Source organism: Sprattus sprattus, assembly GCF_963457725.1.
Source record: "Sprattus sprattus genome assembly, chromosome: 3".
Classification (NCBI taxonomy): domain Eukaryota; kingdom Metazoa; phylum Chordata; class Actinopteri; order Clupeiformes; family Clupeidae; genus Sprattus; species Sprattus sprattus.
Genome location: NC_137922.1, coordinates 42,236,036 through 42,261,873, shown reverse-complemented (window position 1 = coordinate 42,261,873; position 25,838 = coordinate 42,236,036). Strand labels below are relative to the sequence as shown.

The following is a 25,838-nucleotide window of genomic DNA, read 5'->3' as shown; positions in this document are numbered from 1 at the left end:
TTGATCTTGAATCTTTGAACCATACATCATAGCACCATGGGGCTTGGACTATTGTCAATATATTAGCCTATCTATTTTAATTTAAAGTGGAAGCAAAATGATCACCTCAAGCATAGCCTCCATTATTTATGAAATGTAAAAAAAAACAGACTGTGCGCGCGTAGCGCTCAATTTTTTTTGGGGAGCACCGAAGAGCCATTTTGACCCAGGAAAAACCCTGGTAATGCGCTAGTGCATGTTGAACCTGTTACCGTGGATTCCACTTCTTCCTTGTTTTCAGTGTTGGAGCAGTTTTCTTGATCCTTAGACCGAGGCAATGTCATCTCTAGGCTGGCCTTAGCTCACTTGAACTTCTCCACCAAGCTAGTCATTGGCAACTCTAAAATTCTGTTTACATACAATGCTACAGTATGTAGACAATGTGGCACCTCAAGCCATTACCTCACTGCTTATTCATCCTATGAAATAGCAAATGAAATGTATATTTACCAGGCAAGAAGGTCTTTTTAATGGTATAGATAGCCATAATAATTAATTCTCGGTCCCTCATTGCAATTGCACCACCTGCCTAAACGCTTCACAGGTTAGGTCTTTAGGTCCAAAGGACTTAGGTCTTTGTATGTCCAAATTGTCTCACATTTCATTTGAGAGAAAAAGCGACTTCTTTCCAGTGCAACGATGACTGAACAATGAGCAACGGTGAGCACCATTCCCAGCAAGCCATTGGCCAGACTTCAAAAGTATGCTAATGAACCACACACAACAACTGCAAAATGCTCTGTTTTGTGACCAATATGAAGAAAACGTTCTTTCGTCACCATCCCAGTGTCCCAACTGCCACCACAGGGCCTGAGAATGTCAGTCACAAACTTGGCTCTTTGGGTGGGTGGGTGCATTCAAGGTTGTATTCAGCACTTATGGTGATTAATGTAATGGTTATAAACCAAGTTAATGCTAGATAAAGAATGAAGTCAATACAGCTATTCCTAAATGCTTACAAATAAGGAAGTACATTTGGGATAGCAAGTTCAAGTGTAAGTGTGAAACGAGTGGCAAAAATGAGTTGCTAAATATTTAATGTGAAAAGGCTGTTCAGCACTTTCATACATGAACATCCTCAAGTGTGTCTGGTACATTGAGCGGCAGTGAAATAATGTGCGAATGAAGTAACCTGAATAATACAGCTAAGCTTCCCCCTAAAGTGTAATTACAGCTCTTCTCAAGAGCCAGCCAATAACTTTTCTTCAGAAGAACTCCAACCACAAACCTCAACCACCACAGCAGTGGTCAAAGAAACACCTTATCAAAGAAGATACCAATGGTTTCTCAATTTCATTTCCACCTAACAGCACCTAACTGGCATAATCCGTGGCACTACTGTGTAAAGTACCCTTGATGGTTCACAGTCTGCTCTTATTGGTTTACATATTTTTAACTTTAAGAGAACGGGAGAGGTGAATTGTATGTTTGCCAAGGAGGAAGAGGTGAACGGTTTGTTTACCAAGTTGTGGCCTGGTTAAAGGGAGGAAGCCAGCCTGGCTCCTGTTGCTTCTTTACTGCACAGAACTTTGTCCTCTCATAGAGGTGCCAATGTCACCCCCCCGCCCCCACCCCCATCCCCAGACAGTCCTCCTCCAAGATTCCAACAAACTATGCTATTTCAGGGGGGCACTGTGGCTCAAACAGTAGCCCTGACCACATCCGGGCTTGACGCTCAAGGAGGTCACGGGTTCGAATCCGGCCCGATGCCATTTCTCCTGTCCACTCCCCACCTCTTCTCCCTCTCATTTCCTGTCACAATCGTCACTGCTCTGTCAATTAAAGGCATTAAAAGCCCAAAAACAATTCTTAAAAAAAAAAAAAACTATGCTATTTCAAAAGCCAGCTTTCAGTGGTATTGATACACGGAGGCTCATAGCTTGAAAACACACATAACTCACAACATCTTCCTAATCAGTGAAAAGAAAACGTAATATCCTGTAATATCCTAGACTTCAGAGAAAGAGAGGCCTGACATCTACGGCCTCTTACCTTTCTGTAGATGGCTCCGATGATGGCGGACCGGAGCCGCATCCCGGTAACAAAGCAGTATTGGAAGTGCTGGTGCAGGATGATGGTCTGCAAGATGGCGCAGCCGAACATGAGGAAGGCCAGAGCGAAGCCCCACCATGATGGCACATCCTTTTTCTTAATGAATGAGATAAGCGCGCTGTTGGAAAAAACATCACACAAACACCAAATGTGTTCACCAAACTGGTTTTAGGGACATGGCACATTTTCAATGAGATGGCGGAAAACACATTCAATGAGATGGCAGGGCTCCGAGCATTAGTTTCGAATATCGCAGTGGTGTTTTGTTGCGTTCTGTTTTCTTTATCGAGATGGGATACGACAGATGACCTTTCAACATGAAAATATACCACAACATAAGGCTGCTAGCACCACTCATTTTATGCTTTTTTTCCATATGACAAACAGGCTGTCAAACAGGGAAAGTATTTATTGACTGAAGGCCCCACTAAATTCAAATTGGTCCACGTTTCCTGAAAAGTCGTGGTAACAAATTTGCATGGTTTCTTTGCATGGCAAAACACCCTTGACGTTCCCGGGAACTGGCGCTGAGAGCAAAGACAAAGGATGAACAGATCTTAAATGGCTCCAGGGCATCTCTAATCAAAACATTCATCATTTCCTGCTATGTTTCCCTAAACAAATGCTGCTACCTCAATGTACTACTGTTTAGTGACCACAACAGGTGTTATTGAATGCTCGTCAGAAAGCAGTAGGCAATCTAATTTGCAAATAGAGGCCATGGGCTTAAATTTGCAAATGAGAAGTATTCGATTCAACAATTTAACCCTGCATTGAATGATGAATGAATGAATGAATGAATGAATGAATGGATTCAATTTGTACGATGAGGTTACCACATCAGTTGAAAGATGGCCAAAAAGCCATCAATCACTGAGATAAAACATATCCATCAACACACTCTCACAGACTGACATTCGACATTTAGGGGCACAGTAAGAACTTTCTCCCTTCTGTGCCTGTGGCAAACCTGTAGAGCCAGTAGTGAGAGTAGAGATTGGTTTTGCCCTTCTTTATATTAGTCATAGCTGCTCTTTAGGGACATGTGAGTCAGTGTGCATTCCCTAGTCTGGAAACACTTTCCCTCTTTGGGACAACTCATCCATCACATGTAAAAACTGATTTATACTTGTGTTCTACGTGGCATAATTCATATGAGAGCACTTAATATGTGTATATCCATATATTAATATATATAAAAATATAATATAATATAATTTATATTGTGCTCTGTGGTCTCAATATGAGCATACTTTATACTTGTAACACTGTAATTTATATAAGTTTGTTTTTATATCGTATATTGCATAGTTCCTGTGTACAATATATGAGTGTACTGTGTACCTCATAATGTTCACCATCAATGTGCTTTATATTGAATACTGCATACTTTATAAGAGACACTGGCTCATATGAGACTGGTGCCTTACCTTAGGAGCTGTGGGTTGACGAAGGTGATGAGATCCTGTAGAAGCTTGTAGGCTGAGCCAATGAGGAAGTAGGGTCCGAAAGCGCGCAGCAGCGAGCGCAGGAAGGAGGGCTGGCGGGACGCCTTCTGTTTGGACAGCAGGACCTCCACCTCCTCTGGGTTTCCGTTGCTGGCGCCCACGTGGTTGTTGGTGCCGTCTGAGGGTACTTTGGAGTACAGGGCCTGCGTCTGCTTGTCTTGCTGGCTGCTCATGAGAGGGTGGTGCGAAAAAACAAGAAGAACAGTGCCTTTCAGTTTGCACACTTTCATTTTTAAACAACCTTTTCGAAGTTCTCACTTACTTTTTGCGGAGGGATGTGAAACCAGCAACGCTGATTTTTCTTCATAAATGAGGAATGACTTACAGGATTAACAACATAAGTTTTTTGTTATATACTGTATATATATGCAGGTCTCTCGTTAAATAAGCTTAGCCATCTTGTCAGTTTCAAGTTACAACACTTTGTTGAAAGTAGGAAGCCCCCCCCCCCCCCTTCAATTCTACTAAGAAATAACACCACCAGGAGCTCAAAGAGAAAGGAAGGAGGGAGAGGGTAAAACAATGCGGTGGGCTGAAGTTAAGGGAACACACCCATTTCATGGGTCAAGCATGAAGAGAAAAAGTCCTCTGTTTGTACAGTGGGCTCCATTTTGTGAAGCTGCAGGAACTCGATTTGATTTGGTGTTTTGCTCAAACGCGATCTTGATATTAACCCAAGTGGCTTAAATGCCAAGGCTCACCTCTCTGTTAAACCCCATTCACACACACATGCTTTAAAGCTTGTTTCTACAAGCCCCTCTACCTCCTTTGATGTACTTCACTGGCTTTCACGTCCAACTGAATAAGGACAAACAAAGCCAATGAAGTTCAATGTGTTTTCATTATCCTACTCCATGTGAATATGGGGTACTGCAGTCAACTCTTGTCATTAACCATGGGTGACCCTCACACCCTTTAACCTTTATTTAAAAACAGGAGGCATATCTAAGAAATGAGCCTAATGCCTTATCACAAAGAGGAAGTTCATATGTGGCGCTTCACACAGATAATATTAACACTGATCAAGAATAGCAAATGATATGCAACATGATATGAATCTATCTCCTGGGAGCTACACATTTGAATCAAATTCATCTTTTCAGCATCCTTTTTGTTCCTTGTGCATACCCATATCACTATATTGATTTCCCTCAAGACATCTGCAGCTATACGAGGACATCATTTGTTTTAACAGTGTTGTCTAAAAAGCTGTTTTCACAGTTTTAAAATTGTTTAAATGTGTGAGTTTAAACTCGAATACTACATGCAGAGTAAATGGACTTTTTGGGTTTGTTTTGCAAAACAGACTGGACAGTATGGTGTGACCTGTACCTTTGTATTCTGGCCTTTTCCACCTCCCATTCGTTCAGCAGCTTAGACACTATCCCCTCTGACCTGTCTAGCTTGTTGAGAGACCACAGGTCTTTGCTTTCCAGGGGAGATTTGTAACCCTGGATAGCCATTCTATTACATAGGGGAATAAAAGGCAAAGGCATTTATTACAGAAGCCGGAGAGGAGCTCTCAGTAACAGTAAGGACCTATGGAACATAAATTTAATATAAGATTCAGTACATTCCTGAGGTCTCCATGGTGTAGCATTAAAGAGAGCTATGAATAATTCAAGATCAATGGAAATACACAGAGTGAAAGAATCCTACCTTGTGAACCACCAGAACGTCATGGTGGAGAGGAAGCCAGCACTATACTCAGGACAAGGATTCTACAAAGAGAACAGGATGCTAGTTTATACAACATAGAAGTTTACACATATAATATGGCAGACATAGCAAGATTTCACAATGTTGGACAATTAAATCAACACGTTGATCCAGATGAAAATAAATCAAAGGCATTTTCTGAACCAAACCAGGAAAAATGTAACCATGGTTAGCTTTTAAATGTTCATGCTAGCATATTGTTTCTGCAGATTTTGTTCCATGTTTGTTTCATGATTATATTGCGAATACCCGAGTCAGTTATGGTGATAACAGGAAATAGGATAATAATTTACCTAATCGATTATACATACACACATACACATAAAAACAGTATGCAAACACACACACACATGCATAGTACACACACACACACACACACACACACACATGCAAAGTAGACACACACACACACACACACACACACACACACACACACACACACACACACACACACACACACACACACACACACACACACACACAGAGACAAACACACACACACACACACACACACACACACTCACAGGGTCTGTGACCACATCGGAGAAGTGGGGCGGTTTCTCGCTGAAGCAGGAGAGAATCAGTTCAGCCAGGATGAGTCCAAAGTAAATGTAGAATGTGGTGAACCGCAGCTTGTCTGCAATCTCCTCCTGAAGAAAATAAAATTGGCAATTAACGATTCCGCTCATCACAAGGTCGCTGCCGTTTAAGCCTTCCATGTCATTTTAGGTCTGATCTGTATTTATAGAAAAAGCACAGAGTCTTGCTGATGCGTTTGAATATAGAGCAATCATCCTCATCTGTGCTATGGTCAAATGAGAAAATCAAGTTAAAGGCAGAGCCTGTCTTGGTCACTATCGCCAAAGCGCTCCATCAAACTGCGTTCTCATGACATGTCAATATTTTTGAGCCTCTCAAATCCGTTGAATGGGCAGATGTGATTAAGAATCAGGGGTTACTGAAGCCGGTGGCCTTGAACGCACCTCACCCCGCCCACCCCCAACCCCCCTGGCCTCCCCTCCCCTCCATCCCCCCCTTAAAAGTGTTTGTCCTGACACCACAGGCCCTGTGGGTTAGGTTAGATAAGGTGAAGTGAGGAGCAATGCACCAAAACAACAGCACCACTATTCTCCGTGCTGAGCAGTCCTTGTCCTCACTTGACCTCCTCACTCACCGGAGGACTGCACTGACTCAGAATGGAGAGAAGGAAAGAGAGAGAGGGAGCGAGGGGAAGGAGAGGAGGAAGAGGGGAATGGGAGCAAGAGAGGGAGGGGGGAGGGGGGAATGACAGACCAACATGAAAAACATAGGGAGATGGAAGCATGGCAAAAGAAAGCCGAAAGGGGGAAAAACCAAGAGGGAGGAAAAAAAAAAAAAAAAAAAGATGAAAAATTGATACTGTCAGTAACCTCACATGGTCCCTCCGAATGCTGAGCATGCTGTCAACGGAGATAAAAGGTCCAGGGAACACATGAAAGACCTACTGTAAATACTCAGTATCATTCCCCGCACACAACAAGGATGTCCGCTTGGATCCCTTAACACCCTATGAAAGCTACAGAAATTCTTGAGGAATATGGGATTTTTATTCTCACAACGTTCTATTTTGGAACATGGCAACAGGCTCAGAACATGGGCTCAGGAGCACTGGAGTGCCAATGAGCAAATGCACTCTAATTTGACCTGCACACTGGTGCTTACTGGGCACACTGCTGCAAACACAGAACCAGGTTGTTGACCCAGCCACGAGACAAGAGATGCCCATAAAAATGAGACTACGGCAGATGATCATGATACGGTGCAAGCAGTTTGCCACAAGGCAATCACCTTGGCAGACGCCTGGAGGATCTTGGAGCGGAAAGGCACAATTGCACACAGCACTGACAACGCCCAGAAGATGAAAAGGACCCCCGAGGACTGGACTCCCCTGAGGCGCTCAAACTGGATCAGGAAGGTTACCAGGAGCTGGAGGAAACCAAACAAAAGACAGGGGGAAATGGTGAATGAAATCGGATGCTGCTTTGCTAATGTATAGCTTAATTCAATCAAAGCAAAGTCTCTTGATGAAATTGGCAGAGACACATGGATTGAGTATACCCTCTTGAAATACAATTACAAGAAAGGGCAGCCCTGAAAAAATACTGTGTGCGGGTAAATTCCTAACTGTTTTATAACTGTGTTTAATTTATATCTGGTTTTCATCTGAATTATGCAGGACTTCCAAGCAAAGAAAAACATGCTAATCCTTTCTGTACAGAGCAAGTCATTTAGCGATGTTATGTAAACCAAGCCCAAATACAAATCAAGCATGACTGAATTAATTGCTTTCCCCTCCCTGAACTTAACCAGGAAGGAGGTTTGGTGAAACTTGTAATGTAAACCTGTAAACAAATGACCCTTCCGGAAACAGATTAGACAGCAGCGTTTTGCACACGTACTGCTGTATCTTTCAGACAGATCTATCACCAGTCCCACCACAGAGATGGCTGATTTGCTTAATCTTATGTTACAATGGCCCCATACAGCTAACAAACAGTGTAAGGTGTTACTGCACAGAGCCCCTAAAGGCTACATGCTAATCTCTCAGCACTACGGCACAGGGCTATGGCACACCAGAGGCGTTAACTATTAACAAAAAAGAACTATGACAGCTGGAATTTTGCAGCATACGTGGAATATTAACAGACCATATCCCACTCGCTACATGCTTTCTCTTCAGGAGGGAGCTTGGCCAACTCGGATGCAGTCTGTGGATGCAGTCTCTACATACTCACCATCGTCATGCCAACCACCAGTGGCGTGACGAAGAATATGGGGGGTCTGGTTACGATTCCCTGCTGCATTTCGTGAAACGTGTGGAAGAGGTCCGTCCAGCAAACTATCCACAGTATGAAGCCAAATATCTGCAAGAGACAAGGATCAGTTGGAGGCCAAAAGAGGTAATGTTGTGAGCAGATGCACAGAGAGACTCTCTTCATAAATCTAACAAAAATACACAATCCCGAGGCCTTGGCCCTTGAATTGGAGGCACTGACTGATAAACACAAAAGACAGGGTGGAATCGGAATGTGTCTTTTGTCACATGAGGTCAGACATCAAGATTAAATATGTGTAGATACAAGATGAAGAGGCTCTCAGACTTCTGACTCGGAATTCTCAGAGTCTCAGAGATGGAGGTTTCTGTAGGTACACAACATGCCTCTGGGATGTGTATATATGGTGTGATCATCACGCCAGAGAACAGCTTAAATGTGCCTTGTTTACCGTTTTGACTCTGTTTAGGATGGACATCATGATGTAGCCCTTGTTGTTCCTCTTGAGGTATAGGGCGTAGAACGGGAAGGCCAACCACAAGTAGACACAAGGTATCCATGACAGCACGGACATCTGTAAACATTCTGAGAGGTCGGGTTGTTCTGCGTACAGGGTCTGATTCAGATCCTGTACAGACAGAAAGAGACAGAGAGAGGTAGAGAGAGAAGGAGATGGTCACTTCCACTGGTTCTAACTTCAACCATGACGACATGGAAGATTCTCAACATGTTTACAGCACAGCCATCCCCACGGGGAAGTGGCATTCTCCTGGGTGGCTATGCCAACCAGTGTGTTCTTGTGTGTTTGGGGTCTAACTTCCTCACACACACACACACACACACACACAAACATACCTGTTTGAATGAAGAGAGCAGATGTATGTCTTATAGGTAAACAAATCATATTTGTATTAAACATTTGAAAAGCATGGTCATACAGTGCCGTGGCTAACCTTTTAAAGTCCATGCTAGCATACTGCTTGTGCAAATGCTGTACCATGCGCCATAAAACTAATCTCCCATATCTGCGGCTACTTCCCAATTCAGTGTACTTCCCTTTCTCAGGTCTGCACACTTTACATGATCCATTATGAATGGATGCCTGCCGATTTCCTTGGAAATTCATATTTGTATAAAGAATTTTTTTCAGCAGTTGGAATGGAATCATTTCCTGAATATATATTGAGAATATCTGAGCCCGTTCTGTGGTATATAAAACTTTACTGACATCAAACAGCCTCAGTTGAAGTTAAACCTTCATTGGAATATGATTCACTTTCTCTACTCCACTCACAATACAATGAGGAACTACTTCATACTTTTCCCCAAAAACCTTTGCTGTTGTGAGGATAGTCTATCAAAAGGTTCAATAAAAGAGGCCGTTATTACAGAAGGTTTCAAGGTGCTTTTAGTGCTCTCCAGCTGGTCTAAGACTGCCCTTACCCTAACCTTGCCTGCAGTTCATGCACCTTACCCACAAACAGCGTTAACCTTTTAAGCAGGCTCACACAAGACCTAAGGAAATCTACATCACAAGTTTTGACCTTGTGATGCACAGTAACAAGGGTTTTGAGCTAGAGCAGTGCATACAATGCGATTTAAACCCATTTATTTAAATCATTCATGTTAAGTCAACATACCACAGAGAACGTTGGTCAACATCTTGTAAACATGAAGAAAGCAACCACTATGAGCTAAATGTCCCCTCAAGGACTCAAGACATATATCTCATTATTGCCTTATTGGAATATATAGTGGTATTACCAATGCCATCGCAGTAAAGAAACTATGGAAGCCCATTTCCGCCAGTAAAAGAAAAAAAAGGTGGTCACAAAAAGTCATAATTATGAGATAGAAAGTCATAATTATGAGATAGAAAGTCAAAATTATGAGATAAAAAGTCATAATTATGAGATAAAAAGTCATAATTATGAGATAAAAAGTCAAAATTATGAGATAGAAAGTCATAATTATGAGATAAAAAGTCATAATTATGAGATAAAAAGTCATAATTATGAGATAGAAAGTCATAATAATGAGAAACAAAGTAAGCATGCTTCACTTTGGCTTGAGTCTGATACAAAAATGGAGTACATTGAGGACTACTTTAAACGTGGCTTTACCACAAATGAAATGCTTGATTTGCTTGCTGTTTCGCATGGAGTTGTATTACTAAGCAAGCGTACTCTTGAGAGGTTTTTAAGCAAGAAGAAGTTATGGCGACGGAAAAATAAAACCGATGTGGCTGAGGTGGCAGCATTCATTGATCAGCCACCAGCGTTCAATTCGCTGGTTTGCAGTACTAGGACCTAAGGTTACGCTGTCTGTATCTGAGAGGAAGCTCTGCATATCAGCTACATGCCCATTTTCTGTCCCCAAATCAAGTCTTATTCTGGAAGGGCATCCACCAGCGTGGATCACAGCATCCATAAAGTACCCAGCGATGACCTTCGGATCATTGTTTGTTTTATAGGCTTCAACCCATATCATCTTTCTTGAAAATCTGTCTATGCATCCGCTGATTGCAATTCCAAATGGTTTAAGCTTATCGTAGCCATCAATGTGCCAGACGTAGTTTGGACCAAAGCTGTGGTAAACACGCCGTCGTAGTCTGTTTCTTGATTTCAGATCAACACCTTCACCATCTAGTAATCGTAACAATATTCGAACAGTCTCTCTGTCCGTCACAATTCCATTTAACCAACACTTTTGGTGCATCCATCGGTACCCATGACACTGACCAGATGTTTGCAGCTGCAGTTCAATGAATGCTGCCACCTCAGCCACATCGGTTTTATTTTTCCGTTGCCATAACTTCTTCTTGCTTAAAAACCTCTCAAGAGTATGCTTGCTTAATACAACTCCATGCGAAACAGCAAGCAAATCAAGCATTTCATTTGTGGTAAAGCCACGTTTAAAGTAGTCCTCAATGTACTCCATTTTTGTATCAGACTCAAGCCAAAGTGAAGCATGCTTACTTTGTTTCTCATTATTATGACTTTCTATCTCATAATTATGACTTTTTATCTCATAATTATGACTTTTTATCTCATAATTATGACTTTCTATCTCATAATTTTGACTTTTTATCTCATAATTATGACTTTTTATCTCATAATTATGACTTTTTATCTCATAATTTTGACTTTCTGTCTCATAATTATGACTTTCTATCTCATAATTATGACTTTCTATCTCATAATTTTGACTTTTTATCTCATAATTATGACTTTTTATCTCATAATTATGACTTTCTATCTCATAATTATGACTTTCTATCTCATAATTATGACTTTTTGTGACCACCTTTTTTTTCTTTTACTGGCGGAAATGGGCTTCCATAAGAAACAGTATTATACTGTTAATAAAAAACAGGATACATGTAGCAATAAATGACGTCATTCACAAAATGATACGTCCATTCATTGCTCCTGACCTTCACCAAACACATGTTGTCACATCACATCAAAGAGTGCAACATCTATTAACGCTAAAATGTAAATGTAAACACGCCAAATGATTGTCGGGCTACGTGAACTGATAAGTGCTCGTGTTTATCAACTTTAAAGGGCTACCATCTTGGGAACGCCGGTCTGGGCTCCTTATGATAAACTGCCTCCCCCCAGCACACTGCAGTGTAGAGGAAACGTGACCCGTCCCTGTAAATGCACATCAAAAGATAAACACAGCTGCCTGTGTAACCCACTGTCTATCACCATCCATTTGTGTGAGAGTGTGTGTGTGTGTGTGTGTGTATGTATGTGTGTGTGTAGATGAATGTGAATGTGTTTGTGTGTGTGTGCTGGTGTGTAAGCATATCTGTGTGGTTGAGTGTACGTGTGTTTGTGTGTGTGTGTGCGTGTGTGTGCATGTGTGTGTGTGTGTGTACACACGCCTGTGTCAGAGAGGCTCCAGACTAAGTGAGATCTGAATCTCCTCCCCACAACCACAGCTAGCGACAGACACAGAGAGCCATAGGGGCCCCTAATACAGACTCCCCATACATATCCCTAATGAGCCTTGACTGACTGTGCAGAGTCCCTGAAATGGGGTGATCTTTACATGTGTGTGTGTTTATGCTAGCCGTAAATGTTTGAGACTAAGTGAGAAATTCCATTTGAAGCCTTCACCTTAAAGTCCCTGTCTTCTAGTGTTGTGTTTTTAATACACATTCCCAGGCCAGTTTTTAATTTTGTGTAATTATGTGTATGAATTCTATGAATTCCCTGCTCAGACAGGATATGAGAGCTCAGAGAAGGGCCCAGGCTGGGCTGGTGGCAGGAAGTGCAGGCGTAAACACATGATCACAAGACTCACGGATGGACTCATTGTGTAAATGACACAGAGAGATGTTGACACTTTCCAAAAACGTTTCCATGCCAAATGTGCCGAAGCAGCTCTTTCTGTGTGAACAAGTCCTTGAATTTGCAGATTTCACAACCACATTGTGAACGGCAGTCTCACCACACTTACTTAAGAATATCCTTCCTGGTGAAGTACCACAATTTTCGGACCTCACAATTTTCAGTTAGGGTAAGTTTGTTTGTTAAAATTTGCAATGACAAGCCGACTGAACCACAACACAATGTATTCCTCCGTGCCATTCTTTTGATTCAGCCCTTTTTTTCTCATCACAGGAGTGCAAGACAAATCCTGCCTTTGGCAAACATGCCGATTTCCACAGGGGTGTGACGACAAGTGAGGTGGGGCCGCTGTGATTGATTTCTCACAGCTCTCTAAGACTCGGTGTGTACAAAGGTGAGAGGTTGGTTATCCGAGAGAGGATATAGGTGATTTCCTTTGAGAGATTACAGGTAACATAAAAGTATTCAGGCATTCAAGTTAAGCCAGTCACTCACATGTGACCGAAAAGTATATGTAGGTGTGTCCAAGGCAATAGAAATACTACATTTTACTACACTGAGAAGAACTACACTCTAAAGAACGTGCCGCCTACAAATGTCACACACCATTCAAACAGGACTGACTGGTGAGATAAATGACTCAATGATGGTATAACTGAATGATGATTGAGATTAGATACAGTTAAAGCAGGCAAAGACATATTTGAGTGAAGAGTTTCTTCATGGATTCTGACCTCTGCCCAACTATCAAACAAGTGCAACAACCGAGTAATCCCATGCAGTGTGCCACCCGTCCATCATCCAGAACAATGACTCCCAACACTCACAGTACAAGCAAAAGCACTTATTGAAGTGTTCCCTGTGGAGTTCCAAAGATGACAGTGGCTTTTCCATTACAAAATAACCTTAAATGCAAACAATCAACCAGAGCTTGAGCTGTCATTCAGGGACGAAACATCAAGCATCAACATTTATTTGAATAACCAATATACTTTTTGGTCCCACATTATATTGAGTTATATGCTTATGAGTTACATACTCATTATATACTTACTTAATAATACTAAACACTTAAGTAAGTACACATTGTTATATGCTTCCAATCCAAACAAGGTATACTAATATAAAAAAAATATTTAGTAAGTACATTGTACGTAAGGACACTGTATAGTGTGAGCTACATGTAGTCCGCAGTCAAATACGCAGTAGTAGTAGGTCTGCTGTAAGGTTTGCACGGAACTTCTTAACACACTTTGCCTTCATAAAACTGTCTCACACACCGTTACATTCATATGCTGCCCACAATAATGTGAGGAGAATGCACTTAGTAGAGGGAGAGGGTAGCAGCCACAGGGTCTAGAAAAGATCTAATTACGATCTTATAGCTACAAGGAGGGGGGAGAAAGAGAGCGAGCAGCCCTCACATAATGTAATCCAGATGACTGATGTCGAGGGGGGTCGGAAATGCTGGAAACGTGCCACAGTCAGGAGCAGACGTGGGCAAATGCGGACGTGAGCGAATGCGGCCGCAGGCGCCGGTGATTGCCTCGAAGCGTGGGCTTAAGTATCGACTCTGAGACTTGCGACACGCTCGACCCAGGTTCCTGCCCATCCCTACTCTGCACTGATGGCATCTCTCTGCTCCCCTTTCCCTTCATGAATGCCACTGATTTAAACTTTCAGAGACATAGAGGCAAAACATGAACACATGCTGGCCCGTTATCATCCCAATGAGCCAGAACAATAGAGCAGAATTAGGAGCCTGTGTTGAAGTGGCATTCACTTTTTTACTATTAACAGACGTGGGCATTGACCACTGTTCAGTCTGTGCCATTACCCTGTATGAACTGTAAAATGAAATGACAGGAAGCACTTGAGCAAGGGATTGATTATTATGGCCCGGCCTGAAGTTTTATGACTGCTTTAGGCTTGGGAAGGTGTCTGAAATGGTTCAATTCAACAGTTTCATTACAGTTACTTAAGTAGACAGGCAGTCATTTTCAGTTAGTAATTTTTCAGTCAATACATTCACACACAGTTTCTTTACAGTTATTGAGCTAAACAGACTCCGGTCTATCTCTGTAGGGATCCTTTCTATGTAGTCAGACACTTATAATAACATTATGAGCCTGTCAATGGTGTAAACAAGCGGTTAACTTTAACGCAGATGCATGCCCCGTGGGATAACATTGTATAGCGGTTGTTGCCAGTTAGTAGAATTCTAACAGTATTGAAACGATTTAAAAAAAAAAATTGACCATAGTAAAAACATTGTACCTAAACAGATGGGAAAAATAGGGCCCAGGTTAAAAAATCCCAAAGTTTAACCTTTAATGTATCTTACATGTCTGAGGTCAGAACGAAAACACACGTGATAGGCTCACCAACTAATCAACAATTAAATTTGCTGGCAACTGGCAATCGATTTTAGTCTATTTAGTGGGATTACGAAGCCATCGGAAATTGTGATTCGAAATTAATCCATAAAACATTATTGATTATTGATTTGTTTGTTTAGGAAGGGGGTGGCAGCTAGGGACATCTGATGATATTGGGGGTGATATGCCCTCAAACAGTCCGATTCCTTGAGATAGTAACACATATTGTTGCTTGAAACATAGAGACAGAGATTGGTAGCATTGGTCAAGCCATTTCATTCACATTTCTTGATTGATATGAGCTTGATGTACTTAATAGATCAGTTAGTTAAGGTTTGCCTTGCCTTTAAAAGACACGGAACCGCCCTCAATAAAACAGAGGGCAAACGGTCACCTTGAAATAACATTATTTCATGGTAATGCGAGTTCTTCTGGGGGCCTAGATAGATAGCTAGCATGCAAACTCAGCAAAAAGATGCATTATACATCATATCATGCTGAAAAGAGGGATTCTACAGCACGTGATTCTGTCCTTCAATGTCCTGAGGGAAATCACCTCAGATTATAATTAAAGAAGAAATGAAAGTGCATGAGTGTGCATGTGACTGTGTGAGTTTGTCTTTGTGTATATGACTGTGTGTGTGTACTACAAATACTAATGAATTGCAAGTGTTTTATGCAAACTGTGCAGCAAACATGCTGGAACTCATTTGTTATGAAACCTGTGGCTTGGCAGTAATACAGGAACTTCTGCAGAAAAACATCACCATGTTTCTGTTACAACATAGGTTGGATATGTTAAACACCTGAAAATAACAAAATGAACCCAAAAACTCTTTTGGTTTCTTCTGGTACACTGCGGTGACCTTTTCAGATGTACTTTCTATGTTTTGTGTATTTTCACTGATACAATTCATGCGAACCCATTGTGACAAGCCTTACTGAGTAACATTTTTTTGTAACTCTACCATAAGTATGAAATTGTTTCATGGGACCGCCTGTGTGAAGTTACGGGATACTGTTTTTGCTGCGTCTCTGCCAGAACTAACATGATGCAAACAGCTTTAGAAGAACACAGGAAGTTCTGAAACACAATTTCACCATGCATCTGGCACATCGAACTTCATACCTGTAAAAAGAAGCTAAAATAATTGATTTGTAGCCTTCAGATGAACCCTTTTTCTGTGGCCTGTGGGTCATGCTGCTGTACGAGCTCAACAAACCCGCATTCAGTAGGAGTCCGATCCAGACCGAATGCATTACTCCCATGAGGACGAGGTAGGGCAGGGTGTAGAGCGGGGAGACTAAGGGTGACTAAGCAAATCTTGTGTGACGCAGAGGAAATATCCCTTTTAAATGACTCCAGCTCTTAAGTCCCTTATTAGATAGCCGCATGCCAACGCCAATGCCAACAACAGGACTTCACCGGTGTAATCTGATCGGCCAATCAGCTACAGTCACTGTTGCTTTAGTCTCCAGCTCCGCTGTTTACACTTTTTCTCCTTTCCATAATGATAGGTTGAGCAAATATTTAAATGTTGTGGAGGTAGGCTTCACCTATTATGTAGTCAGTGAGAGTGCTAATAGTCTCAATGGTTTAATGTATTTGTCATACCTGCCATTTTAATTAGGCTGTCCTAACCTAACCACTAAGGCCTATTGACATGTAGGACTGATGCTCTGATAAAAGGCGTGTCACCGGGGAGTCACCGGGGAGATAAGAGGCAATGTGTTTACGTTATGTGTTTTCTGTGAGGTTGTCTTTGTCATGTAAAACAGTTGGGAATAAAAATGCTATCAGCTCAAAAACAATAGCTAGTGTATTCCCACTTCATACACAATGACACGGATAAAGCTCAAGGTGTCAACTGAAATGTTGCTTGGTCATGCCATAGTACCACTGCATTGATATATAATAACATCATAACTAATTACATTATAATCATTTTCTCTGTGCTGTTCTTACCTCTCAATATTCTGAAATGTACCTTGTCATTGTTTTGAGTCACAGGAAGCTGAGCTAGTCACAAGTGACTAACTGCATACATAAGGGATACTCAAATTATGTGCTGTCTGTGTGTCTGTTTAAACCTCCATCCATCACCATGATGTTTAAACAGGAACGAAAAGGGCAAGACACACCATGACTGTGCAAAATTATGGCCTTAAGATGTTTTTCTTTCTGTGTGTAAGAGATGTCTGTAACATCACAAACCTAGATAATAAATCACCATAAACCTACTCTCCCATGGCAAAGCATGACACACACAATAATTGAAATTGTGCCTTGAAATAAGATTCAAACCCCATCAGCACTGGGATCAGATCGCCACAGATCTCCTCATCAATTTGAACAGCTTGCAGTTATCCTAATGATGGCCGTTAGCTCTCGCTCTGACTACAGCAGCTCCATTTCTCCCGGCCGTGTCCTAATGAAATTGCTGAACACAAACGAACTTTTGCCACTTTGCTGTTCAGATATTTGGCACAGCAGCTGTCATATGCTCGAACTAGCCTCGAGTGACACGAGTGCAGTAATATGAATACATTTGTTCTCACAGCATTTGTCATCTCCCTCAAGACGAAGAATGTAATGAATGCTATTGTCCTATGAATGCTATATGAATGTTTTTTCCTATGAATGCTACTGTCCTATGAATGCTATGTGAATGCTGTTGTCCTATGAATGCTACTGTCCTATGAATGCCATATGAACGCTATTGTCCTATGAATGCTTTATGACTGCTATTGTCCGTGCATCAGTCTGTATCAGACTGTGAACCCCTCCATCTCTCCTGGACAGACGGCCTCCTAGCAGCGTGCCAGAGCAAAAGTGTGAGGTGAGGTGAGCGGCTGCACCCGACTGACTTCAAGCCACAAATTAATGATTTAATGCCAGGGCTTCAAACACCCACTGGAACACGTGAAGGCTTCACCTAAGTTGACACTCAGCGGCTGCCATTAATTGCTTGGGTCCTTGTTACTGTAATGATCTGTAACGAAGAATTTCTGTGATAATCCCTTAAGCACCCACAGTAAAACCACTTTGCACTTGTTCGAAAATTAGGACACAAGCACCTCAACAATAAATTCCTCCTAAATATGTAAAGGTTGCCAAAAGAATCACCTTTATACATGGCTGTTCAGAAAATTAGATATTATGTATGGTTTTTGATATGAATGTATTTGTCTCAGGTCATGTATGCACATTTGAAATCAGCTGGTTTTAATGAACATTGTTACTGGAACATGTGTCTTGCAATTAGGAGGACTTTAAATATGAAGGCGGGGGCGTGTGCCGAGGAGTTTTTTTGGTTCCGTTTACCTGCAGAGAGTGAGAGTGGAATGCGTGGCGATAGAGAAAATTCAAACCTGGATTATACCCTGCCCGTTGGACTTTGGATGCCGTCTTTCTAAACGGTGGATTATAGTGCCTATGCAGTTGGAATATCTGGAGTGTGATATTGTTTCTCCATCGAGTAAAGTGGTGAGAGTGCGCTTCCCAGGCTGCGTGGAGCGGCCTCTCAACACACCGTAAGGCATTTGAACTCACTCTAAAACGCACAGACAATAGTTTCATTTGGGGATGTAAGACATGTTTATTAACACAACTACATTGAGAATATTAACAGGATGTTGTTTCTGAGCTCTTCAGATAAGAACGCTGTTCTCGAGTGTCTACTCTGAGGTGCCTGCCCAATCCAATGTAATCTAATCCTTATCCAGCACTGTCATACGCCCTGATTAATTAAATCAGCGCCAATAATCAACTAGTAGTGTGCCAATGGTGGCTATAGATAGCCACCTAGACGAGGCATCTGCAATACCACACATATCATACATATTAACAGTGTTCCACTTCCGACACATTTAGGAGCCACACAGGTTTACCAAGTAACCCAACCCCAACCATAACCCTGTAAATAAATCCATACAAATGCCATGAATCTGATTGAAGCCGTTGATTTTGCCTTGAATGTATCTTTATCTCAAGCATCACTCTGAAGAAAGGCCTAACACATCTCTTCACAGCTACACAAAGAGGGGCCTGAACATTTGAATAGCTGTTTTGTCTAGCCTCTGGGCTTACCAGTGACTCAAGGAAAAAGCATAGCTTTCAACTTTGTTATGGATTTCTAGGAAATTGGGGGGGGGGGGGGGGGGGGGTGGGTGGAGAACAAATTCATGAAAGAAAGCTAAGGACTAAAGAGACAGGGGAAGACACTGGGGGAAAAAACAGAATCAATTATGTATGAATAGCAGGGTGTTTATTATGCATCATAGTGCATTTATCATGAGTCCCACCCTTGGGTTGTTGATTACGCCGATGTCATCAAGCAGCAATGGATGGCCACTCAAAAAGAGCTGCCCTGAGAACATTGTGAAATGACACAGCTCAGCGGGAGCTGACCAGCGCTGCTGCCATCACGAGCACAAAAAGCTCTTGCCGTCGATAATCAGAGAAGGGATGCGGCGCAATTTATTTATTTATTTTGCCGTTACCTTACGTGCCCCCGGCCTTTGAGCACTTGCTTAAGAACCGCTGCCCGCCAGCCAGACAGCAGCGTCTGAGCCCTTTTCAGTAGTTACCAGGGAACCTGCTGGGCTTCAAACAGCACCCGAAAGAACATAATAAGCTTCCATGCATATTTGACCGTGGTCTTGTCGGCCTCTCTTCCTCTCTCTCTCTCCACGCACACACACAAAAATGGCGAGAGCAAGCCTAGTGAAGCGTTTAAGGCTTCCCCTTACACCGCTGGTGCAACATGTGATTTGTCACAGTAGTGGAGATGTGCCGCTAGCGTGGCCGGGTTACTCTGGGTGAATCTGTTTTTGCGACGAGGTGACCCAAAGCGCACAAAAACGCACTTTGGGGTTTGCATAAAACATGAGAACGAGACGAACATATGAGAGCTTTCAGTTGTCGCACCAGGGACAACCACATATATAATGTCATTCTGTGATAATCTGACTGGTCAAATCAAATGTTTAGTGTGGTCAGATGGCATTAAGCAATCAGGTAATCTTCCAAAGCGATGGGTATCCCTGTCATGAAATCAAGTTGTGTCACCTCAAATATTGGAGGATAGAGGTGCATTCCTACATTGGTCAAGGCTGGCAGAAGTTATCATGAACATAATCAACATTATGACATCATCAATCGCATCTTTAAAACCAAATACTTTGTCCCTCACCTCCACGCTAGTCATGCTAACCTCCCCAAGCTCAGTCTCTCTGGTTCTGTCTACACCACTGATCACCTGGACCACAATGGATCAGTAAAGAGATTCCTTTGTTAATACAGATGGGATCAAACCCCTGACTCTGAATGGTATTAATTGCAATGGGCATGTATTCCATTAACCTGTTATTACTCGATTATAGGCCTAATGTCCTTTCAACTCAAAGAGAGAGTTCACTTAACAGTCAGTGGAGCAGAGCTTGCTTTTAGGCCTATTGGTTAATCTATAGCTGAAGGTGTACTTAAGGGAACATGGACATGGGCACTATAGCTTCTTGTCAAAACTGTGTTAGATTGCTGTGTAGGGTTTTTAATGGTAAACTTTACTGTGATTTTTCTAATGGTAAACTTAATTGTCCTTAGAGGATTGAGGGTATAGGGTATTTACACATACATGTGTTCGGCTTTCTCACTTAAAACTATTGTATAAGCTAAACATAACGTAAACAAAAGGAAATATTTTCAGAATTTATAAATATCTCACAAAACATATACAAAGCAGGATAGAAAAGATCACATTTGATGAAACCATGAAAGCAATTCCTTAATTGCGAAAGAATGAATTCCTTATATTTTTAATGTTAACAGTCCATGACAGACTACTAGCAATGACTAGCAAAGACTTCCCAGGCACATATGACAGAAATAGCCTCACTTCTGAAACAATTAACTCTTTTATGTTTTGTTTCCATTTCAGGAACCGTTATCAGACCAAACAGAACTACTTTTACTACAACATGCAATTCCCCATAATAAGAACACTTTCACTTTGCAGAAAAGCAATCAGTACCCAATCGACCTGTACTGGATAGAGAATATGAGCTTCACTGAGACAGTGCCTGTCATAACAGCCCAATCAACTCCTGGGAAAGATTATCCCTGCCTCACTATGATAAAAAAGCATTAGAATAGTGTGCCTCTCGGAGTTATTTAACTCCGCTGGCCTGACTTTAAAGTTAGGGCCCACGGCTTCCATGTTTTATAACAATACTCTGTAGAAATTGCTCTGGGCAATACTCTCCTCTCCACCCACAATTCCATTTAACCCAGCAGCCCTTTTGCTGTAGGAATTTGATTAGAATACCCTCTGTGGGGTTATTAGTTTGTGAAGGGTCTGAGATCTCTTGGATGGTTTGCATTGTAGGAGCCATAAAGGGAGTGGGGGTCTTTTCAAATATTTCAAATATTGGAATGAAGAATCCATTAAAAAGCCTTCCTTTAATGGTTTCTAAGCATTGGTATGTTTCATAACTTGACTTCTCAGGCAGGTTTGGTGGGTGAACCCTTGCTATATTTTACTGGTCACACCTGTTGATGGTAATGTACTTGAAATGCTTACATAGTAAAAGGGCGTAGTAACAATTATAGATGTTTTCCTAAAGCTTTATTACAGCCGCAGGATGTTTAAAGTGGGACCTAGACAATTAGGCGAAAAGAGCAGTGTTCTACATCTTACGGACAGTAGAACCATGTTTCATTTTAGAAACACAGATAGCTTGTAGAACCATAATTTGTATAATAATAATGGTCACCATGTCACATCTCCCTCTGTGCAGACACAGCAGAATAATGACAGCCTTCACTGAAGTATGCATTTTAGATACAGAAAACATTAACCCAAACCCAACCAAATGTTGGACTTTCAACAATGTGTAATGGTTACCTATTTGATCACTTATGGAATGGTCCTCATAGAGTTTTTAGTTTGAACCTCAGACATGCTGTCAATATCGTATTGGTTCACTTAGCTTTTGTGGTACATAATAATAATAATATTAAAACTTTATTTACATAGCACCTTTCATGCAAAATAATGCAGCTCAAAGTGCTTTGCACATACAGTATGTTGTTTCAGGTCTGAGTTGGAGGACTGTTATTAAAGACATAACAGCATGTAGTCTAACAGAGCTTTTCAGGGTGAAACTAAAAATAACCTACAGACACCTTTGTCCACCACCCAATGTGTAGCCAATTCGTCAAAGTAGATATCATTTCTTTACCAATCATTAACAGTAGCCTATGCATTAAAATGGTGAAGTTCTTTCCAAACAATAAACCTGGCATAGGTGACCCAACACATTTTATATGTAAGGAGTCAAATCTTTGAGCGTTTAAACACCTAATTAACGATGCACAATGCAGTTAACTAGGTGTATCTGTAACAGCATAATAGCTACCATAAGGCAGGTAATATGTTCAAGAGGGTAAATACTATTACCGAAACTGTCAATAACAATGCACACACTTGTACCGATTGTAAATCGAACAACAACTCGTTGGGGAATTAGAGACCGAATTCTGTGGCCTCTATACTTACGATGTTGGTAACTTGGGCACGGACAGGGAGAGCTTTACCCCATTCAGCCTTATTAACTGTAGAAAATTCTAACCTGCATGTCGTGGTCAGGTGCAGTAGACATAGTTTAAGCCGTGCACGTATGTAAATTATCCTATTTATGTATGTCAGCATATATTAAACGTAAAACTGTCTATAGTCTATGGAAAAGATGCTTAAAGTCTTAGCAAACAGAGGTCGCCATTGGGATTTTATTAGGAGATTTTCCGATTTGCCTCGCAGTTGATACGCAAAGAGAACGACGTCGTATCATCCTATTCTATGTTCATTCTACATTGTCAATGTTCTCATCAAAACAGGATAGCCTCACACAATCACAACTTGCCGTTATCCCTCGATTTCACCGGTAGCCTACAATAGGCGACAAAGACACGATACAATTAGCCTCATAATAGACATTCACGTGCAGCATTAATCGAGTACTACATTCTTCTCAGCTCCTTGCCCCGCGGTGACAGGCAACAAACAAAAAACATAGCTGGAATCGTGTTGCTGGGTCGACTTCATCAAGGGATTTGTTATGGTTTTGTTTACCTGTTCTGTCGAATGTTAACATCTTGTTGGTAGGCTTACATGAAAACTGTGTCTATTTTCATGTTCAACTTCCACGTTTTGGTTGCCAAGTCAGATATGAACCGGTTTCAGAAGTAGATAATAAAATGAAAGTTAGGCTTTAGCTCTACAATAGCCCACGTAAGATGATAAGGTAGCCTACTTTTAGTAGGTTGGTTAGATACAGCAAATACACAACATTGTGTTCCTTTTAACTTATCATTGTGATATTATGAGTTGGTCTAACACTAACTTGCCATCCAACTTACCCAGAGCGGGCTGCTCGATCCACATAAATGCTCCATTAGGCTCTGGCACCTCACTGGATCACTTCCTTTTGTCGTAAGCAATGTCTAGGCTATCTCCGAATGTTTTATCCTCCTTTCTTCTTCCGCAAAAAGGGGAAACACACTCTCAACCGCACACACATACACACACATATATCTACGCCGACACATACAAGCTCATATAAAGTAGACTGCCCTCGAAAACGGACGACCACTTATTTGCGTTGGGTAATTGTGCCCCTACGCCGACACTCCTCCTTGCCTTCGATGCGTGTGACGTTGGAGTCTGCTTCTTTTCCCTCGCCGTGGACGACAGAAAAGTCATTCGGAGGTTGTCATTACATAGCAGGGTCCGCCCACTACCCGAGTTCATACAGTTGGTCGTTTACCATTCCTTTGTGGACACAGGAGCCTACATTCACAGTGGATTCATCAGGTGAACTAGTAGGCCTACCTTATATTTGGCATTGTTTCCCACAATTCCCACATATGCAATTAATTTCCCAAAAAAGGGGAAAGATACCTGTAGCCATATAGCCTGTCATCAGAAAAGAGCTTCAACAGACGGGATTGAACTCGACGGGGCAGGCCTATTACACGCATTTTATGTAGGCTAATACATGTAAATAATGTAAAATTAAATAACTGTCTCAAATTGACATTTTGTAAGAACGTGGTGTTAAGGATTAATGACCTTAATCCCTAAAGTAAGGAAATCCACTTGTTGCTTCCAAAAAAGTCTACTGTAGCTACTGTGCACAAATGTATAGAGTTCAATGAGTTGCTGGCTTTTGGTTATGCTTTTACAACAGCCCTATTATATGTAAACACAAATATAATTTAGCCTCTATAGTATTCCACTCAAGACTGATAAAGTGAACAGCACCCGCTTTAATTGTAAAGTGGTATTGTTATCATTATAATTTGGAAACATTGTTACTACCTTCTAATGTCAATAGGCTCACACTTGTGCAAGTTGTCTTAAAGCAGACACAATAGAAATGGACATATCTTAACACAAGCCTCCCGAAGTATACCGCTTTATACATTATTATAAATAATTATCATAACATCACAACATCAGAGGCTGCATTATTGTTGCATGTAAAGACGTGGAGAAATCCTTGCTTAAAGAGACCAGTTGCTTACGGCCAATTCCAAGGCAGAATTTAAGATCTTATGGTAGTATCTGCATGGGATAGTGGTTATGAGGGTATACAGTATATTGTAGTGGTCCACACTGGGGGCCAGCACAGTGGTATGTGTCTTATTTTCCACGTCCTTTCGTCCACAGCATTGAATCGATGCCTATAGTCTATTCTCAGGGCTTTCCTCCTGATAATGGAATGTTTTTTTGTGGCGCATTGGTTGCAGTCGCACCTGTCTTCCATGTTTGTATTCCCAGAGTGGCTCCCACCAGTTCAGAATTGTGACGAATATTGAACCAGAGTGACATACAAATCTGATATGACTGTTCAGACTGACCATGAGCAAAATAACTCTGATTTGGACCATCTTCAATCATCAAAGTTGTCTTGGCTCCATCAAAAACATCCAGTGGCAAAACCATCATTAAAAGTTTCGGACAACAGACAAAAGCGCTGATGAATGATGCACTCGATTACTGTGGTCAGTTTCTCATTTTACTTCAATATTTGTAAAATGGTTCAATTTATTAAGTACTTCAAATATCTATATAGAAATAAAACTTGTTTTGACTTGTAATTCACAAACCATGACTGTCAGACAATTAAACCATATGAAGCATGATGTCTATTATATGGAGATGCATACTATCAGTAAAGAGTGACTTTTGATGACAAAATGACATTTGACAATAAATATCAAGATTATGTAGATTATCAACGACAAGTGCTGTCTCCTCTAACATGAATGTATCTGTACCGGTAGACTCTAATGTTCTGCCTACACCACAGGTTAACTACAGTTCTGAAAAAAATTAAGGGACCTCGCCAAATGTTCCTTAAGTCAGCATCTCTACATGCAAAGGCACCATTCCACTGCTGTATCTGTTGAAGAACAACACAAGCACAACTCATTCTACTTAACGAGACACTGATTATGTGATCATCTGAACCTTATCTTATTTAATGAGGAAAAGTATAAAAAGCACTGCTGTGGTCATCACTATGAGTGAGTGAATCTGAAAGCTATACATTTGAAATATACAGCTCTGGAAAGAGACCACAGCTAAAAATGATCAGTGGTTCTGGTTTTAATGTGTATACCCACACAGCAGGAGACTCAAACGCGGATCCGCATTCGAATCGCCAAACCCGCGTGACTGTCACATTCGTTTTGATGCCGTAGGACGGATCAGCGCCGCCTCCGGCCGGCGAAGTAAATGCTGCTATCGAACAGCAGCTCCTGAGCGGACCCACATCTGATCCGGGGGCCGGACGCGCCTTTGAGGACCGTTTTGGCTCCGCCAAGAGTATCAGGATCGGATCCACGAACGCGGACGCGCCTTAACGGCTGTAACGGCCGTGGCTACATATCAGAGCCCA

General features: G+C 41.5%; 1 protein-coding gene across 1 annotated transcript in view; it reads right to left on the bottom strand.

Moving 5' to 3' along the window:
• abcc3 (ATP-binding cassette, sub-family C (CFTR/MRP), member 3) overlaps positions 1-23,333 on the bottom strand; it is a 48,873-nt gene extending 25,540 nt beyond the window's left edge. Inside the window, exons 1-9 of the mRNA XM_080833865.1 lie at positions 23,293-23,333; positions 8,583-8,759; positions 8,093-8,221; positions 7,146-7,283; positions 5,843-5,968; positions 5,259-5,320; positions 4,932-5,063; positions 3,522-3,764; positions 2,032-2,209 (exon numbers count right to left, since the gene is read on the bottom strand). Of these exons, the coding sequence (XP_080689991.1) occupies positions 2,032-2,209; positions 3,522-3,764; positions 4,932-5,063; positions 5,259-5,320; positions 5,843-5,968; positions 7,146-7,283; positions 8,093-8,221; positions 8,583-8,759; positions 23,293-23,328 (1,221 nt within the window). The 5' untranslated portion in view covers positions 23,329-23,333. The remainder of the gene's footprint in view (positions 1-2,031; positions 2,210-3,521; positions 3,765-4,931; positions 5,064-5,258; positions 5,321-5,842; positions 5,969-7,145; positions 7,284-8,092; positions 8,222-8,582; positions 8,760-23,292) is intronic.
• Positions 23,334-25,838: the final 2,505 nt, after the last annotated feature.